The 20,221-nt window shown below is 34.8% G+C and overlaps 4 protein-coding genes across 9 annotated transcripts; 3 read left to right on the forward strand and 1 right to left on the reverse strand.

The window, feature by feature from the left end:
• Positions 1-902: 902 nt before the first annotated feature.
• Positions 903-7,139, reverse strand: LOC110857269 (putative defense protein). 6 transcript variants are annotated; one of them, XR_004836540.1, is made up of 10 exons: positions 6,678-7,139; positions 6,200-6,361; positions 6,044-6,135; positions 5,574-5,952; positions 5,222-5,401; positions 4,740-5,129; positions 3,239-4,671; positions 2,717-2,925; positions 1,649-1,780; positions 903-1,319 (listed from the first exon to the last, which is right to left on the reverse strand). XR_004836540.1 is itself a non-coding variant. In XM_022105892.2 (4 exons), the coding sequence occupies exons 1-4, from the start codon at positions 6,892-6,894 to the stop codon at positions 5,880-5,882; spliced, it is 516 nt and encodes a 171-aa protein (XP_021961584.1). In that variant the 5' UTR covers positions 6,895-7,134; the 3' UTR covers positions 5,812-5,879. The 6 variants fall into 6 exon arrangements, 2 of the variants coding, with proteins under 2 accessions (XP_021961584.1, XP_021961583.1); XR_004836541.1 differs by having other exon boundaries at positions 6,200-6,351; positions 6,678-7,138; XR_004836539.1 differs by having other exon boundaries at positions 6,200-6,333; positions 6,678-7,137.
• A 1,538-nt stretch (positions 7,140-8,677) lies between these two features.
• LOC110857404 (SEC14 cytosolic factor) lies at positions 8,678-11,248 on the forward strand. The gene is made up of 7 exons (XM_022106003.2): positions 8,678-8,973; positions 9,071-9,146; positions 9,223-9,266; positions 9,346-9,463; positions 10,178-10,384; positions 10,466-10,546; positions 10,798-11,248. The coding sequence occupies exons 1-7, from the start codon at positions 8,863-8,865 to the stop codon at positions 10,998-11,000; spliced, it is 840 nt and encodes a 279-aa protein (XP_021961695.2). The 5' UTR covers positions 8,678-8,862; the 3' UTR covers positions 11,001-11,248.
• Positions 11,249-13,286: 2,038 nt separating this feature from the next.
• LOC110857405 (protein real-time-like) lies at positions 13,287-15,608 on the forward strand. Its single transcript, XM_022106004.2, has 8 exons — positions 13,287-13,576; positions 13,666-13,741; positions 13,814-13,857; positions 13,942-14,059; positions 14,407-14,613; positions 14,700-14,780; positions 15,092-15,345; positions 15,582-15,608. The coding sequence occupies exons 1-8, from the start codon at positions 13,466-13,468 to the stop codon at positions 15,606-15,608; spliced, it is 918 nt and encodes a 305-aa protein (XP_021961696.1). The 5' UTR covers positions 13,287-13,465.
• Positions 15,609-15,954: 346 nt separating this feature from the next.
• On the forward strand, positions 15,955-19,956 carry LOC110857356 (protein real-time). The gene is made up of 7 exons (XM_022105960.2): positions 15,955-16,252; positions 16,350-16,425; positions 16,515-16,558; positions 16,623-16,740; positions 18,868-19,074; positions 19,136-19,216; positions 19,449-19,956. The coding sequence occupies exons 1-7, from the start codon at positions 16,142-16,144 to the stop codon at positions 19,634-19,636; spliced, it is 825 nt and encodes a 274-aa protein (XP_021961652.2). The 5' UTR covers positions 15,955-16,141; the 3' UTR covers positions 19,637-19,956.
• The last annotated feature ends 265 nt before the right edge of the window (positions 19,957-20,221 follow it).

Below are 20,221 nucleotides of genomic sequence, written 5' to 3' on the forward strand. Positions count from 1 at the left end.
TTCTGGTAAGAAAAACTGCCTTAAAAATTGATCATTTAATATCCGATGAGTTTTTGCTTTATCTTTTAACAACTTGATATTTATTAATATAGCCACATCTGATCAAACGAGCCCCAAATCCTGTCGGACTTCAGAATTGGAAGACTCCATGCAAAACATGAGCATTTTCTAAATTTATATATTTAATTCATATAATCTTGTTATGTATAGATGTATGTACGTACTGATGACTGACGCATAATTTTTATTTATCTACATATATAAATTTCGTGTTTTATAATGTTTCATATTATTCACTGGTTAGTAATTATATCGACTATTGTGATATTTATAACATGTATTAATTAAAATTGTATTACGAATATACACGTATAATATCCATTTACACACCTATTGACAGTGTCAATTTGACACTGATATCGTGTTTTATAATGTCATATATATTTACCAAGTAGTAATTATTGTGATCCATTTCTGTCCATTCCATTGTTATCCATTTCTTTATTTCTTTCTTTCTATAAAAAATCGCCCTTTGCTACGACATTTAGCATATTCCCGGACTGCGATGGCAGCACCTTCCGACAAACTGTTAAGAGTAAGTGAATTCACAAGAAAATTCAATTACTAGTGAATATCTTATATATGTCATATGTAGGCGTTATTCAGTTTGCATATTTATAACGCATTTGAAAGGTAAACTCAATAGATTTTTGTGTTAATTTTGTCGTGTGATTTTTTTAACGCATGTACAAAATGTAACCAAATTTCAAACTACTTATTTACATTAAATTAAGAATTCGTATGTTTGCAAATTTTTGAAAAATTCTTTGCCAACTAAACTTAAGCTATGAGACACGCAGATCTTCCAAGCCAAAAAATTTTATGAACGTTCTGATTTTACCTTTTTCTAAAGTTGTTACCATTACGATGCGAACTAGTGATGAATACATACATCGAGTACCTAGTTCGACTGTCTTATATATGTTGGTGAACTTATCGTTATCGAAGTCCTGCCTCTGTTAAATTTCTTGCCAACGATCTCAAACAATTTCTTTTTCAGGTTACTAGTAGCCTGAATAAATTGTAGTGATTTTAGAAATTCTCCAAAGTTTTCCAATTCATGTTGGATTTCGGCTTCGGTCCAAACTCCCAAGTCTTCTTCCGGAGTTGAAGCAATCATCGCTGTGTCGTAAAACCGCATATTTTTAATGTCAAAGTTGCTCGGTCCATAAGGGTCTGTTTGTTCCTCCAGTAGCGCAAATACAGCCGTGTTCAATCGTGAGAGATATGCTTTGCAATAAATCTCCTTCAGCTTGTTGCTAAAAATTGTGGAAAAAAATATAAAAAACAGACGTAGTTATATTATATTCCCTGCTATAGAGTCAAGAAATATGACACCAAGGAAACATTTTTGTTTTCCCAAAATTCATTAAATTGCAAGGCAACAAACACCAATGTTTAAGAAGAACGGTAGAATTTTTTTTAGAGAATTGTCACTGTTAAAAGTACTGTTAAAATTGTAATTTGTTGCCTGTCATTTTGATTAATTTTTGAGGAAAATTCGTTCCCTTGTTGCCATATTTCTTGGCTAAATTATCCACGGAGCTTTTTCTATTGGTTGAAAAATTCATCGTAATTATCGCGATACCTGTAAGTAATCCTTGATTCCAAAAAATTGACTGCTTTGTGTTTTTCATCAGCAAAGAAAGTCTTTGTCTTGAATTCAATTCCATTTCCGGCACAGTTCGGACCACAGTCTATCTCAGAATGGTAGATAAACCTGTGAATACATTTAATTTTGCAATTAGTTATATTTAAATGCACAAGTACAAATTGAAGCATGAAACATAAAGACTACCCTATATTTCTGCCCACTGCATAACATATTTAAGTAACATACGTGGAACTTCCCTTTTCATAGGAATATACTAACTTGAAGGTACATACATACATAAATATTAGATAATAATGAGCTCGCATTGTTCAGTAAATTCAGGAAAAAATCTTGAGATCTCAAAAGTTGGAAAACTTTTGTTTGACGTAAGAAATTATTTAAGAAATAAGACATACGTAATTGTCTACTTTGGCATTTGATAAATCGTAAAATATACATATTTCCCAAAGAAAAATGTGTGAAGTGTGCCAATTCGCATTTTATCTTAGTGGCGAATAATTATATATAATTCACAATCAATTACGTAGATTACAGTACATTACCGAATATCTTGGGTAAGATCAATGGAAAAGATCCCATAAATTTTTACGGCCGTCTCATTCAGGGCTATGCATTGAATATAATGTAAAACGTATGCGTCATTTTGTGACAAGGGACAAAAATACACGGGTCACCGGGGCCCCTCTTCCAGACTAGGATGGCTCTGCGTTCTCTTTAGTGGTGAATGTGCGTGACGAATCTACCGTCAGAGAGATTGATACATTAGTTGCGTCGTACAGAGCGAAGGGGGCACTTATTTTTTCTGTATGTATTTCCGGTCGTGCGCCAGGTTGCACTCATGTCGGTTACAGGTTATCGTGTGACATTACATGTTCATGTCATCTGGGTCGCAACTAACACCCAACCCATACCCAACGTAGTTGGTCGATAAGACCATGACCATCGTGTTGCCATGCATAGACGCGCATCACCGCCTATGGGGTCCACCATGTCGGTATGATTGCATATTTTTTAATTGATATGTATCGATCCTCGCCTAACCTGATTTATTTTGGAGAACTTTGTCCTCTGCAATTCGTCCGATTGCGGAACGCTGTTGATATCGTCGATCGTCAGAATTGTAGACGGTTTTGGCAAACATGTCGTAAATTTGGGATGGATGGAGGGAAGATAGAACCCTCCTCAGGCCAAGGTTGTACTCAGATTTCTGCATGATGCAGTTCAAGGGTCGCTGGGATCCGAGAAATAAGCTGGAAATATGTAAAATAGTTAATTAGTGGTTTTGAATGCAAAACATGTGTGTGAATTTCCATTGTGTAATGTGTTTAAGTACGGAATGATCAAACAATATGGTAACAAGGGGCTAATTTTTGCAATGAAATAAAATTCTAAACATTTCCAAAATTAACAATTATAATTTTTCACAAACCCTAAACAATTCTCTTAACAAGTTGAGGATTTGTTTTTGATTAGTGGAATTAATAAGTCGTTGTATACTTTATTTTAATGAAGCTGGTGAAAAAAAAAATTAGAACTTTGTTACAATGTCTTTGAGGTCCTTACATTTTGCCATTATTCAGCCACTCCTGAGTATCTGGGTGCATAACTGCTTCCTCCAAAGCTTTGCAAGGTTCACGATGTTCCTCGAAATTGGCACGATTTCGTACTTCGTCTCTGATCATTGCGTCGATTTCTTCCCCTGTAATTTGGATTGGTTCTATAAGCGGAGTCCAAGTTGGTATTGGAGGTACGTCAAATTGTGCGTAGAGTTCGGCCTGTTGCTCCCTGCTGGTCAGAAATTGGGTGAGATTATCCCGAAATTGAGACAAGTTGCGAGGTCCTTCATCCCGGAATGGAATAAGTTTCTCTTTAATTCCCCACTTGATTAAATTGAAGGATGGATTTTCTCGTTCTTCTGGAGGAATTAGTCCACTTCTCCACTCGGTTTGTTTTGTAGTAGGGTGGGTAATTTTTACAGATAGGGCTACACATTTCAGCATTTTAGCAAGAAATTATTTGTAAATATTGTATTTTTTAATGCTTTGAAGAATTCAGATGTATAAATCTGTGAGTTAAGAAAGTTGAGTGGCAAGGGGTGGTGATATGGTGATATGTACATATGTATGTTCTACATAGAGTAATGCATAGATGTACAGTATAGTGAAAGAAACTTTATTACAGAGCATCACACTTTACATACATACATACGTAAAGGCCGTCGGGTAAAAAATGTGCAATTCGGAATGAGCCGACTATTTTGCAATGCAAGATTTGTATTATACACGCAAACAAATCTTGCATGTGTACATACATACATACACCGTGTATGCACATATGCATATGTATGGTATGTATTGAGTACCTAGAAGATGCATATTCAAAGCAACTACTTATGTACATACTTCGGATATTAATAAATTTAACGAGATTTAGGCATGTATAGTACTTACTAGCAAATAAGTATGTATGTGTCAAATAACTAACATTCATGATTTTCAATTCAAAAAGTTTTTCAAATATCGAAAATCTATAGGTTTTCGATATTTGACAAAATTTTTACTGTAGGAAAAATTCGCAAATTATCCACGTGCCATGACCTATCCATGACCTAAATGTTTTAACTTTTCTAAAGTATGCACCTTAAAATGTTGGACCAATTCGGGAAAACTGATGAATTTCTTCCCACAGAAGTAACATCCATGATTCGCAACCTTGTGACGCCTTCTGTGATTGGCCAAATTGTGTTTCGAGTAGCTCCTGTACTCGCATTTGTCGCAGGAATGGATCGGCCCTTTGTTCGTGGCATGTCTCGCCTCCACGTGAACCCTCAAATTTGATGAGTGAGAGAATCTCTTGTCACAAAATGCGCAAGGATAATTCCTTTGATTTTCATGCACAACTCGGATGTGCCGTTGTAAACCAATCCTACTTAAGAAGGTTTTAGGACAGATGTGACACTTTGGCACATCTAGGGTAGATTTTTCCAAATGCGTGATCTGGAATATGTATAATATTGGTCATTTATAAATTTTCACCTAGTCTTTCCGACAACATGCTTATTTACCTCGTGCCGTTTCATACTTCCCACGTGGGCAAAACTCCTCCCACAAGTGACACAATTGTACGGCTTCTCCGTCGTATGGGTGAGAACGTGATTCTGAACTTGAGGCCTCGTTTTGAACTCCTTTTCGCAAAGTGTGCACGGAAATCGGACCGGATTTTCGGCATGTTCAGTTTTCACGTGATGCAAAAGACCACGCTTGTTTTGGTAGGTTTTGCCACATCCAAGAGACGTACATGGAAAACGAGGTCGTTCCCTCGTGCTGTGGATGGCGTCAACATGTCGCTGTAAGTTATACGAATTGGAAAACACCCGTTGACACGTGTCACAACTTGGTAGCTTCTTAAAGCGGGAAGATAAGGCGAGTGTGTTTTTAGCAATTATTTCGCAAACCTAGATAAAACCGAGGTAGAAAAATGACAAAGCAAAAGTGGAAAAATGTAGACTATAAAATTAGTGTTTTTTCTGAAAATTTATACCCTCACCTCACATTTGACCTTGGCATCGGGATCGTTCCTGACCATGTTTGTGTCCAACGGGTTATCAGTTTTTAACGTTTTCGAGCACCTTGGACATCCCCATTTCTGTCCTGGGTTCACATCCATTTTAATTTGGTGCATAGATACTTATTGAGTTTGTCTGGTCCAATAAATTTAATTTGGTGTCTGCAAGAAAAAGTTTTCTTACAAATATCGAGACAATATTAAACAAGTCTTTGCCAAAAATGCACACGTTTAATATTCGGCGAACATGAAACACGTTTCCAGCAATTTTTAGTGAGAATGAAATTGGCTATAACAATTAATAGGTTTTGCCCTATTTAGTTAAGTTGCTTACCGTGTGTTGGGAAATATTTTATGTATTTACAGGATTTAACTGTGCAGTGTTGTGTTAGAGTAATATGGATGGAAAGCTAATGTTGGTTCGTTTGGTGTAAAAAAGGATGCATTTATTTTGTAACCATAGCAACCAGTGGATACCTGACAAATTCCTGGATAAAAATAATCAACCATCCCTTCGGGACCGTACATAAGTCATGCGATTAATTTTGAGGAAAGTTTCGCCCACGAGAAAATTCACTTGCAACCTTGCATTATTTATTTTAAATTTCGATACAATTTTCAATATTTCAAAACACTGTTTTTAACCGACAACGGAAATCGCATTCGCTTTAATTCCAGTCCAGTACGTATTAAATCGTTGCACGATGGTGGCCCTAAAGTTAAAATAATTCAATTCCATACTTTAATTGGTATCATTTTATGCTAATGATTCGTTACTAAACACATTATGCACAGATTACTTACAGAATTTGCACTCTGCCATTGTAATTCGCAGGCGCCGTCCAGGACACTTGAACTTTAGTTTTGTCTTCAGAATTTACGTGATGGGCAGCATTCTGTAATAACATTTACATAAATAATTTTATACCATATTTGTTTTTGTATTTATTAAAATCCTACCGACTTTATTCCACCGCAACTGTGCGTTTTTACATAAGTGTTTTCATTAAATGTTCCAATCGGGGCACCTTTTTCATCCCTGGCTTGGATGTAGAAGCCTTTGAATTTTTCTCCATTTCTTGCATAAATTGTGACTAAGGAGACAAGGATTTCTGCAGATTTCTTAGAAATTAAAAATCATCCACATTTCATGTCTTTTGAAATGTATGAAATATAAGTTATCATGCACTGCTATCTGTAAAAAACACCACATGCACGAAACTACTGTAAGAAATTGTGTTGTTTTTCGGACAGAATTTCTTACGCGATGCAAAAAGGCAAGAAATAAGAACCATCTATTTAGTATATAACAAATTATTATATTTGCCTATTTGTAAAAATTGGCGAAAATTTCTGGCAGTTTTTTTTCGCAAGACACTAAATTAAACGCTACAAAGGTCACCTATCTGTTAAGAGATTTTTAAGAGTTATTCATTACCATCCACCGTTTCTCCGCCACGAACCTGGGTAATATCCGTGGTCACATTACCAGGTGAGGAGGAAGACGCTTGTGGCTTGTACTGGTCATGCCCAGGTTTCATACTTTTGCACACGGATCGAGTTGCAGGAACTGAGACGGAAAATGAATCCGCAAAATGAACTCTGTTTCCAGAATTCATTACTATTATTAGCAGACATACTACTCTATTCCTCATTTGGGCAATTTCTTCGTTAAAAAATGTACACTTTAAATTCAGCAGAAATATTCCAAACTTTAATGGCGCAATTTAATTTGTTAATTTTAATTTTCTAGCTAAAATTCAAGACACGACGAATTGCGTTTTATTAAGATAGCGAATAATAATTACTCGTCACTACCAGAGTTTTGTCTGGTAGCATCAACAAAAATAAGCACCTGTGCGAATCAAGGTCCTAAGTTGTTTTATAAGTATGCCTACGTCTTACACGTATTTATATACTGCATTATTTGACGTCTATTATATTTCACATGTACATAAAGATATGCATAAATATTTACATTAACCATGTCAGTAGATATCATGCGAAATATTTTTTGCTACATAAATGGTTTTCCCATGCTCATCATCATCCTCGAACTTAAGGTGTTGCTTTAAAGTTCTCTTATCAACAAGGTCAGTTCATGGTTAGTATGTATGTCTCACATGGTTGAAATATATTATTAATGTATGAAGTTTTAATAATAGTATGATAGAATTAATAAATAAGTTGCATTTAATAAATTATGCTTTGCATTGTTCTTCACTGTTAGAAATCTGGTTTAGTCGCGCAGGTATTGATTTCTCGTTATTAAAGTTGCTGCCGCTTGGTAAAATTATATCGGTCCGTTAGAATTTGGTACCGATATGGTAAAACTTTATTACCGAGTTATGTATTACTATATGCGGCATAAAGTATCAATACCGTTTTGATTGAGTCATGCATATTTATATGAAGGCCGCTTGGTATTATTTTAATACTGGATTTCTAAGAGTGTACTTCTTGTTTAATGTCACGATCCTAATGCATGTACGTGTGTGTACATGCATGCAAGGTTTTTTGGCTAGGTCAGGTTTATTTTGTTATAAAAGTTTAAATCTATACTTGACGTATGTATAATCCGGCAACTTGTCAAATATGATTAACTACCTCGCACACTTGGTGACTGGTACTGTCCAGTCTGACACTTTTACATAATTTCAAGATGCGATATAAAATCCTACACATGGTTTAGGGTAGTTCAGGTAGTTCGGTATGATGTAAGACTTTCTACGGTACACTGTAAAAAATTAGGTAGAGTTACATACATACATACATGCACAATCCGTACTGTGATATTGATTTGGTAATAAATTCTTACCGGATTTGTGGTAGTTTATTTCTCAGTGGTAAATTTTTCACTACGAAACATGCTTGTTATTACCGTGCCAATGGTTTGAATTATAGCGCCATATTCTCCTGATCCTACTAATTTTGCACCCCATTTTCAAAATTTTCAACCTTTGGGCAGAAATTTTGTTATGAATCCAATCGCACCGCGTGCCGTTTTTGGTGGCATTTTTTTTCATGACAACGGCTCAATTAACATTACTTTGCATGTAGAATATTCAATTTACTTCACTTGAGAGTTCATTTACTATTCAAAAAGTGTGCATTATTTGCTGTAATGATGGAATGTATGTGCTACAGCTTTATAATTTATTGTTTTGTTTAATTTAAAACAACTGAGACGATCGACGATGAAGACGTATCTCATCGTCCGGGGGATCTCCAAGTTCTCATACTAAAACAAGTTATGCACTAACTAAAAAGTTGCATGGCTGCACAAACATGTAGATGTGCATGCTCTTATTATTCCAGATTTTTATCACGTGCAGCCAGTTAATTGTTTGCATAATTGTTAAACAGTACGTAATTAATTATGCAAGTAATTAGAAATAAGGAAAATGAGACAATGTAGATACCTATATGTAAGCCAGCTTTCACTGGTCAATCGTTCAGTTCCATACGGAAAATTGCATTTATTTAACGTATTTATTATCAAAACTGAATGTTACTTACAAGTTTACCTACAAGTTTATTCGAACCTTCTCAATTTGCAAGTCAAATCTTTATACAAGAATTTGCTTGATTGATACGTATAATTGAATTATTTTGGTGCAATAATGATTTTAAAATTTGCATTAATAGTATCATTTACAATATTGGAAGTTACTAGTGCAACATTCGAAGAGGATGTTACTTTGACTCTTGAACAGAAAATATTGCTGGACGAGGTACATAGGTTTTTGAGTTGCAAATTCATAACGGCAAAAAATATTTTTTAAAGTATTCATAAATACTATACTAATTTGGTGTCGATTTATTGCACAGTTTAAAGAAAGGGTAGTTCCCGATATTACAAAAAGCTACATGAAAGCGGAGCTTTATCTCGTAAAATGGCTCAGATGTATGTACATACATAAATAAATTTCAAAATAAGATACCGAATGTTTACATGTACACATCATTTTATTTTATTTTAGCAAGTCGTTTTGACCTAGATTTAGCTGTAGAGAGGTTCCGTCAGGTGAATGATTTAACAATTTCGTTAATTTTTGTACTATGCATTCTATAATTAATATCTAAACATAATTTTTCCTATACAGAATTTGCAATGGCGGAAAGACCAGAGCATGGATACGATTCACTCCGAGGACTGGTCAGACATGTGGAATGACGATATTCGATATTACGTCGACGGAAGAGATAAATTAGGACGCCCATGTAAGAAAATGTATAAAATTTGTAAGGGGGTGACTCACGTCAATGCCAAATTTCGTATCACAACTCATTCATGCAAAATGCAGAGCTTGTAAGCTGTTTAAACAACTTTAGCAACATAACCATTGCTTGGTAAACAAAAAATCTCATGTCTAGTGCAAGCATTTTGCGGAAAAAATAATGTATGTATGTATTCATTAAGAGTTAGAATGCTCGTATCGCAGCATAATTTTATAATAGTTGGACTAAATACTAGTCTTTGAGATACATATCTCTCCAAGTTTTCAACCCAACTTTTTTTGCGAACTTGCGACCATATATTTTGCAGAGTTGGGTGATTAAACGTTTTTTTGCTCCGGATTAGGGATTAGTTTCTCCGGATTATTGGATTAGATTAGGATTAGAATTTGTCGCCTTTTCTGGGATTAGATTTTCAGGGATTAGTTTATTTGGGAAGAAAAGTCTGGATTAAGGATTAGAATTAAATAAACCGGATTACCTCTGTGATTAAGGATTATTATTAAGGATTAATAATGATATTATTAATATCGTTATTGATCCATACTCATCAAGAACATGATGCATACTCATCCCGGAGTGCAAGCTTCGCCAGTTATGTTGATAAGTATGTTCAGCTTGGAGCTAACGTTCTCGTGAATATATACGCCACGCTATTCCTATGTCTGGGTTATCCATGTTCTATGAATTTTTAACCAGATGCCTTAATCGAAATGAGACATATCGACATACGTAAACTCGTCTTGACTGGAAAGGGCGAAAGATATCTGCGTTACTTGGATAAAGGCGTTGATGACGCCTGCCAGCTCGTGCACGAAGTGAGCCAACGTTACGGAAATGTCTCACGTGGAAACCTTCTCATTAATTTGGATGGACTCAATGTCGCACAACATGGCTGCGTCCGATGTATGTAGAGTGACAAATATATTTAAAATTACGCAAATTTAATCATACTCAAAATTACATATTTTCGCGTATGAAATTCAGGCATTCCATACTTGATAAGGGCACTTATCTCATTCCTTGACCATCAACCGGAATGCTTGGATAAAACAATTCTAGTAAATGGTAAGTTCTTTGCTTAAAGACTTTTCTAAAGTTCTGGTGGAAACGGCATCTCTTGCGCACAACGTGTCGTTGATATTCGCAATGTTGTAAGCCAACTACATACTTGTGCAAATTATGCTGCAGATGTGCAAAAAATTATAAATTTCCGAAATATTTTTTTTGGGATATGAATTTTAAACTTATGTACGCAGTATTCCTCAATTATGTATGTGTATTGTATTAATTAAATTTTTCTGCTATTGCATATTCAGCACCGGCGTTTATCGAGCAATACTTTAACCTCGCAGTGTCCCTCGTGCCTAAGGAAATCATGGGTAATCTTCTCATCTTGGGGACAAACTGGAATGTGTGGAAGCCCGAGCTGTTGAAATACTTTGACCCCGACCAGTTGCCAAGATCACTCGGGGGACGAAAATATTTGAGGGAATGGAGGACTAGGAAATATTTACAGTAGATTTTTTTTAAGAGTGTGATTTTTCGTATACAAGTGCATATATGCCTGCAAAGCATGAAGCGAACGGGAAAACACTTGTTACATACACACATGTCAATGTGCCCGAAATTTGACCTAGGTGTTTATATTTTTTTGCTAGTTGTGAATGTTACAAAGTAGACATAATATGTATGTGTCTTATTCTACGAATTTATGATTATCAATAATTTGTAATCATTCACGAGTGTGCAAGGGCTGTTGGCTATTAATATGATGCAATAAATCAATTATTATTATTATTATGTGTCTTATTCACTAAAGTATTTAATTTATAAATTGGTTTTATTAGTGTATACGACGTAGAATGCAAACAATTTAAAGCCTGTGCCCATATAGATATGCATGTATGCATCCAATTGGAACAATATACTATTCAATACCCAGATACGTATATACAGAATATTAGGTTTATTATTATGCGCTTTATTATTTTGTTTAATTAAAACAACTGCGTATACATACACGCATATGTACAAATGTATGTATATTGTATGTACATGGACAAGAAGGCGATCACCACGTTCTCACACTAAAGCAAGTTATTACCTACAAAATTGCACAACTGAACCTATGAATGTTCTTATTATTCCATATTTTGATCTTTGTGCAGCTTGCAAACATTATCCTTCATCGTCTAATTTTTAATCTTGGAAGTTGGAATAGATATGTTAGCATCATTGCGAAATTAGAGCTAATATTCAAAAATGAAATGTTAAAAATTTGCATGCATATGAATTAAATCTGATTGGTAGTATGTAGTACTAACAAGGGACACTCACGACCTGTCATTTGAGTCCAGGGTACCCACTATGTTTTTTAGAATCTACTAGGACCCCAGATGAAGGATTCATTCATATTTCCGTGTAAAACTCATATTTGGCGTCGTGCCGTAGCGCCAAATTCGCCAAATTTGAATGTTTTTATTTTTGAAACCGCCATAACTTTTGAAATCCTGGACGGATTTTCAAAATATTTGGCAAAAATCATGACAAGGAGTTCGACTTTCTTATTCCATGAAATTTTTTCCAAAATTATTGCTTTCAAATTTTCGCAAAATTTCGTAATTTTCTTAAAAATGGGGCTTCGTCGAAAAAATGCTAAAAAAAATTCAAAAATTAGAAATTTTTTATTTTTATTTTTTTCTCAAAAATTTAGACTTTTGTGATCATTTTAAGCATAAAATTGTGAAAATCTGACATAAACTGCAAAAGTTATGGGGGTTTGAAATTGGTCGAAAATGCAAATTTTTAAGTTTGGCGCCACGCCATGGCGTCAAATATGAGTTTTACACGGAAATATGAATGAATCCTTCATCTGGGGTCCTAGTAGATTCTAAAAAATATAGTGGGTACCCTGGACTCAAACGACAGGTCGTGAGTGTCCCTTGTAAGCTTTTCCGTGTTATCAACTTTTTACAAATATTGTCAGTCAACATGTCGTTTTATAGCAGCCAGAAATTTTATTAATAAAACTGGAGAATGTAGAATAATTAAAAATTAACATCAAATTAACTCTCTTTTACATGTGTGACGACTTTCACAACCCCGCATTTTGATAATTGAAGTCCAATCATTTTCAAACTTTGGCGACTTCGATCATCGTATTTGTTTTTCGAATGCAATGAATTCAAATTTTGTATTTTGCCAGGTTCTATATTTATCTTCGAGTCTCACACCTCGACACCTACTACATAAGTGTGTCTTAACTTATTAATTTAATGAAAAAATACACTCTTAAAAATAATCTTACGCTTTTCAGAACTAAATTCACTCCGAATTCTATATTAATTAAACTACACTAAATCCAGAGTAACGTTTACGCATGAATCTATATATTATACCGTATACAGATGGCTATACAGATTCATGCGTTAAGTGATGAAGAATAAGGACAAGTCTGGATTTTGTATAGTTTCATAGTTTAATCTCGAGCATAAATATGTAGAGTGCATTTACTTTTCGAAATGGTAACATTATATTTTAGAGTATGCATATTTACTCGAGCATCATTCTCATGATTTCGCGTAATTCATAAATATGTACGTGCATACGTTCGTGTTCGCCCTGCTCTCACGCTTAAATAAGTTACTATCTACATATGTACAAAATTGCATGGCTGCACAAACCAAGATGTGCCTATGTTCTTGTTAAATATTCCACATTTTAATCAATGTGCTGCTAGTGAATATTTTACTTTATTGTGTAACAGTATTTAAGAATAAGGAAAAAAGCATGCCAATAAGCCAGCGTCTGCTGTTCAATCTTGAATAAATGACGTCCAGAAAATTATGTCCACATTTTTTATTATCAAAACTGGATTTTGCTTTACCAGTTATTCGCATTTCCTTAATTTGCAAGCCATACTTTTAGACAAACATATCTGTGTCGATACGTACACATAACTAACTGGACTGTTTTGGTGCAACAATGATTTCAAAATTTGCAATAATAGTGTCCTTTATAATATTGAAAGTGAATAGTGCAACATTTGAGGAGGATGTAACTTTAACCATTAAACAGAAAATGTCGTTAGATGAGGTACGTTGAAAATTCATAACGTCAAAAATATTTCATAAACAAAATTATTCATAAAGACTAGACTAATTTTGCCCCAATTTATTGCACAGTTTAAGGAAAGGGTGATTCCCAGTATTACGAAGAACTATATGAAAACAGAGCTTTATCTCGTGAAATGGCTCAGATGTATATATATAAATTAATTTCAAAATAAAATGCAGAATATTTAAATATTTCATGCACTATAATCAATTTTAGCAAGTCGTTTCAACCTTGATTTAGCTGAGGAAAGGTTTCGTCGGGTGAATAATTAAATAATTTGCGCCATTTTATGTGCTGTACATTTTTTATTTGATATCTAAAATCTAAACACATTCTCTTTAAAGAATTTGCAATGGCGAAAGGACCAGAAAATGGATTCGATTCACGACGAGGACTGGTCGGATATGTGGAATGATGATATTCGATATTACATCGACGGAAGGGATAAATTAGGACGCCCGTGTAAGTAATTATTTATGATAAAATTTATAATGGGGTTACTCACGTCCACGTCAACGCCTAAATTCGCATCGCACCTGACTCAACTTCCTTTCCGATTCTGTAAAATAAATAGAAACATTCTTCTTATCTGCATCGCAACATATGGTTCCCATTTTTGCGAACTTTGCTTTTTTTGCAAACGTTGCTCGTCACAAATACTTTCTGTGCAAGCTCCGCAAGTTCTGTTGAACTTACATAGGTTGACTTGTTCATATATTTAATATTTATTTTGAATTTGCGAGCTATATGGGCGAAAGTTGTACGCCAAATAGTTTGCAATGCCTGAATTATCTACATTATTTGACCAGACGCCTTAATCGAGGTGAAACATCTCGACATACGTAAACTCATCTTGAAAGGACTGGGTGACAGATATGTGCGTTACTTGGACAAAGGCGTTGATGAGGCGTGCCAACTTGTGCACGAATTTGGCGAACGGTACGGAAATATCTCGCGTGGAAGCCTTATCATGAATTTGGACGGATTCAATATCGTCCAACATGTCTGTATCCGATGTAAAATAATAAATTATTCAACATTATGCAATTACATTTTTAAATTGAATCATTATATATTACAAATTTTTGCGTGTGAAATACAGGCATGCCATATTTGATAAGGGGACTTATCTCGTTCGTGGACCACCACCCGGAATGCTTGGATAAAACAATTTTAGTCAGTGGTATGCTCCAGACTTTTCTAAAGATTTTTCTAAAGTGCGGTAAAAAAAACGTTGGAAACGTTACTGTTTGCGTATAGTGTGATTGTCAGATGTCCATCAGACTGATCTTATTCGCAATGTTGTGAATAAAATAAAATAAAACGCAAAAGGTATTTATGACAAATTCGCAAAGTGAATTATATCATTAATAAGTTACCAATTAATGTTCTCATCGCAAATTTTTTTATGTTGTAAATCTCGAACTTTGGTGTTCACTTAATACTCTTCAATTATGTATACTTTATCAATAAAAATGTCCCACAATTATTTAGCACCTGCGATGATCGAGCAATACGTAAAACTCGCCGTGTCCCTCGTTCCTAAGGAAATCAGTGACAACTATCTCATCTACGGAACCGACAAGAATGTTTGGAAGACAGAGTTATTGAAGTATATTGACCTCGACCAGTTGCCAAGATCACTCGGGGAACGAAAATATTTAAAGGAATGGAAGACTAGGAAATATCAAAATGTGGTTAATAAAAGAGCGCGATTTTTTCGCGAAAACCTGCACAAAATTATATCGGCGGAATACATATTTATTGTGTCGATTTTCCAGAAAATTTTCTATAAATTGGTTTCATCCGTGTTTGACATACAGAGTGTTGCCAATACTTGTTCCATTGACTGTATGTACATACATATGTAAATAATTTATAACCCCTGCGAGCACAGATACATATGTATTTAGAATAATATTTTATGTATATCAGTATATATGTACATAGATATGTGCATATGTATACAAGTCTAATCTTTTAGGCATCCACGGAACAAGACCCGTTTTAGCTATAAGCTAGCTGGGAACCGCCTAGGGAGTCCACTTTTTTTTTTTTTTTGGGGGGGGGGGTACCGGGTGGCGCCCCTAAATACTGGATAAATACGCTTCGTAGAATTTATTGTAGAGCACAATATACAGATCTTTTGAATCCAAGCAACTCGATATGTAAGTCATCGATTGCCACGTTCAACGTTCTCACGATAAAGCAATAACTTGTTTTATCTTATATAAAAATTTGCACAAAGCAAGATGTACATGTTCTTATTATTCCAGATTTTTATCACGGTGCAACTTGCGAATATGGTAGGGCATATGCACATAGGTATGTAGATATTAAAAATCAGGAAAAAACAGCATGCAAGTTATCCAACTTCTACTGGTCAATCGTGAATGTACGTCCAGTTCCATACAGGAAACTGTATGTATTATTACAACTTGATATACTTTACCAGTTTATTCGCATTTCTTAATTTGCAAATCATACATACTTTTATATCAACATCTGTGTCAATACGAATAGTTTAATTTTTTTGGTGAAACAATGATTTCAAAATTTGCAATAATAGTGTCCTTTATAATATTGAAAGTGAGTAGTGCAACATTCGAGGAGGATGTTACTTTGAGTCTTAAACAAAAAATATTACTGGATGAGGTAGGTTTTTACCTTGCCAATTAAGTAACAATCTCAAAAAACAGTTTACAAAAAAATATATACATAAATCCACTAATTTTATCAATTTATTCCACAGTTTAAAGAGAGAGTAATTCCCAGTATTACAAAGGACTACATGAAAACGGAGCTTTATCTCGTGAAATGGCTCAGGTGTATGCAAATAATTAAGTTGCAAAATAAAATACAGAATATTATATATGTGCATTGCAAATATATATGCATATATATGATTCAATTTTAGCGAGTCGCTTTGATGTTAATTTGGCTGAGGAAAGGCTCCTCCGGGTAAATAATAATTTTTGGCGATTTTGGGCATAATTAATATTTAATCCTGCTTTTTCCGTTAAAGAATTTACAGTGGCGAAAGAATCAGAAAATGGATTCGATTCACTCCGAGGACTGGTCGGACATGTGGAATGACGATATTCGATATTACGTCGAGGGAAAGGACAAGTTAGGGCGCCCATGTAAGGAAATATGATAAAGTTTGTAATGGGTGGCTCCCGTCAATTATAAATTTCGTATTACAAACTAACTCATAAAATATAAAGCTTATCGCTGCTTAAACATCTTAAAAACACTGCGACTGTTTTGTAAACAATAAATCTCTGTTCTCGAGCAAGCATTTTAGGAACAAGTTTGAAGATTAATTACGATGTCACATGTTCGCATCGCAGCATAATTTTATGAAAATTGCGAACTACTTGAATACTATTCTTGGAGAAAGGCTAGTTTGCAACCGAGTTTTCAAGTCAATTTTTTGTGAACTTGCGACAGTGTTTTTTATTGTCCTAATATCGCTATTGCTGCAAACTTATCGTAAATACCCCGAATTTAAGTTACCCATGTTCAGTTTGCGAGCTACAGTCAATGGAAAAAGTATTGGCAACCCCCACGCCAGCTAAATAAAATTGGCTGTAGCCTTGGAGTGCATTATACAATTGGCGTGAAAATATGTTCGCATTTAGCAAATATAATGTAGTTTTCGATTATAATCATGTTTTATTGATTAAAATTAGATTAACACAGTTTTTAAATAATTTGTTGGAAAATTTGCAAAATTAACCCGCAAAAAGTATTGGCAACATGTGGCCAAATTACGCGGAACAATATTCTTAATCACCTACCCCATTTCATTACGGTAAGTTAATTAGGTGACAAAATATGACGATAGCTACATTTTAAGTCAGCAGTTGTGTTGTCTGAAACCAAAATGGCGACACCAAACGAGTTATATTTGGCGCGGCAAGAAATATTCATTTATTTTTCGCAAAAAAAACCTGGATATCTAAAAATCAATGGAAAACATACTTTCTCATATTTATTATTGGAAATGTAGCCAAGAAATATAAAATGGCAATTTTAGTTTCTGCTTTTCCATGGTTGTGGAAGAAAAATGTCACCTTCGCCCAAAGGCAAATGATGAATCAAGCAACAAATTACTTGAAATCGGAAGATTTCAACATCCAAAACCAATTAGAATTTGAGAACCAACTGTGGAGTCAATATTTCATACAATATGGTGATCAATCAAAAATCCTACCAAGGGGTTTTAGGGTCCAGTAGCCCCATAGAAGAGAAGGCCCCCGAAACGAACCAACTCAAGGTATTTAAATCAGCTAAATACCACCCTAAATAGACTTCCAACGGATGAAGAAGGGTCTAGTGGTCTCACATAAGTAAATTTAACTTATTCGGTGCGGGTTCGATGGTTAGAGTTTGGAGGATGCAAAATGAGGCCCTCAAATATGAATGCTGCCGTCTGGGAGTCAAGCTCGGAATAGGATCGATTATGGTTTGGGGTTGAATGACTAGGTCGTTGCGTAGTTAGCTGGTAATTATCGATGAAGTTATGACCAATGAGGTCTAAATAATCATTCCAAGCGATAATTTGAAATTATTTTGCAAAAACCTGACCTAGGAAGGAATTTAATGTTCCAAAAATGCAGTGACCCCAAACATGTAGCCAAATTAGCAATGCAAGTTTTTGGGGATCTACGAGGTTAAGCTTCTCTCGTTGGTTGCACAGTCTACCGATGTGAATCTGATTGTCTGGGTTGAGAAAGGAGAGACTGATGGAAAACCACTCGTCAAAAAACGAGCTGGACAAAATTTCAAATGAAGATTAGGCAGACATGTTAAAAAGCGTTATAAAAAGATTTTTCCAATCAATTACAATGCGTATTTCTGCTCTTATTATGTCGAGGGGAGGTGATATGTATTACTAGAAGCAGTTTGTCGCAATAAAATTTGCGTTTTATTGATTTATAATTTTTTAAGTTAAGGGTTGCCAATACTTTTTGCGGGTTAATTTTGCAAATTTTCCAACAAATTATTTAAAAACTGTGTTAATCTAATTTTAATCATTAAAACATGATTATAATCGAAAACTACATTATATTTGCTAAAGGCGTACAAATTTTCATGCCAATTGTATAATGCATTCCATGGCTACAGCCAATTTTATTTAGCTGGCGTGGGGGTTGCCAATACTTTTTCCATTGACTATATGTATGCTAAAGTTCTCGTGAGTATGTACTCCCCACTATTCACAAAATGTGTGAATTATTCATGTTTTATGAATTTTTACACAGACGCCTTAATCGAAGTGAAACATCTCGACATACGTAAGCTCATCTTGAAAGGAAAGGGTGAAAGATATCTGCGTTACGTGGACAAAGGCGTTGATGAGGCCTGCCAACTGGTGCACGAATTGGCCCAACGGTACGGAAATATCTCGCGTGGAAACCTCCTCTTGAATTTGGATGGACTCAACGTTGTCCAACATACCTGCGCCCGATGTTCGGTGACAAACATATATAATTATATATAATTATATATAATATTATATAATTAATACAGGCATGCCATACTTGATAAGGGCACTTATCTCATTCCTCGACCATCATCCGGAATGCTTGGATAAAACAATTGCAGTTAATGGTATGCTCCATAAGTGCTTCAAGATTTTCGTGATCGCTTGCACACAATGTATCGATATTCGTAATGTTATGAAGCAAGTATGTAGGTGCGAAAACTTGCTGCAGTGTTGCAGGGATGTGAAAAGAACTACAAATTTCCAAAATATTTGTTGCGATATGAATTTTAGGCTTACGAAGTAGTCCTCAATTATGTGTGTGTATTGTATTAATTAAAATGTTCTGTAATTATTCAGCACCTGCGACGATCGAGCAATACGTTAAACTGGCAGTGTCCCTCGTTCCTAAGGAAATCAGTGACCACTTTCTCATCTACGGAACAAACAGGAATGTGTGGAAGCCCGAGTTATTGAAATACTTTGACCTCGACCAGTTGCCAAGGTCACTCGGAGGGACGAAGATATTTGAGGGGATGGAGGACTAGAAAATATCACAATTTTATAAGGTGTATTTTTTTAAAAGATTGTGATTTTACGTATACATGTACATATGTATATGGTCGCAAAACATGAAGCAAACGGGAAAGCACTTGTTACATACATGTCAATTTGCAGAAAATTTGATCTAGGTGTTTATATTTTTTTCCTAGTTGTGAATGTCACAAGGTAGACTTATGTGTTTTATCCACTTAAGTATTTAATTTATAAATTGGTTTTATACACGACGTATATGTAAATAATTTAAAACCTGTGCCAATATAGATATGCATCTAATTGGAAAAATATACTATTTAATATATTCAAATGGAGCGTCCATCTCAAAGATCGTACTCGCATATTATTATACAAATGGATATATTTACATACGTGTGACCTGTAATATGCAACTGTAATTATGAACATTTATCCACTATCAAATATATAATTAATCAGAACCTCCACTCCAAAAAAGCTGAAGCATATAACTAAAGATATGACAAAAGCGATAAAATACGTTCCCAAGTGAGATATTTGTACTGGTTCAAATTTTGTATCCTCGACAAGATTTCTTTTACGGCATCCTAACTCAA

This window comes from Folsomia candida, unplaced genomic scaffold, assembly GCF_002217175.1.
Source record: "Folsomia candida strain VU population unplaced genomic scaffold, ASM221717v1 Fcan01_Sc018, whole genome shotgun sequence".
In the NCBI taxonomy this organism is placed as follows: Eukaryota; Metazoa; Arthropoda; class Collembola; order Entomobryomorpha; family Isotomidae; genus Folsomia; species Folsomia candida.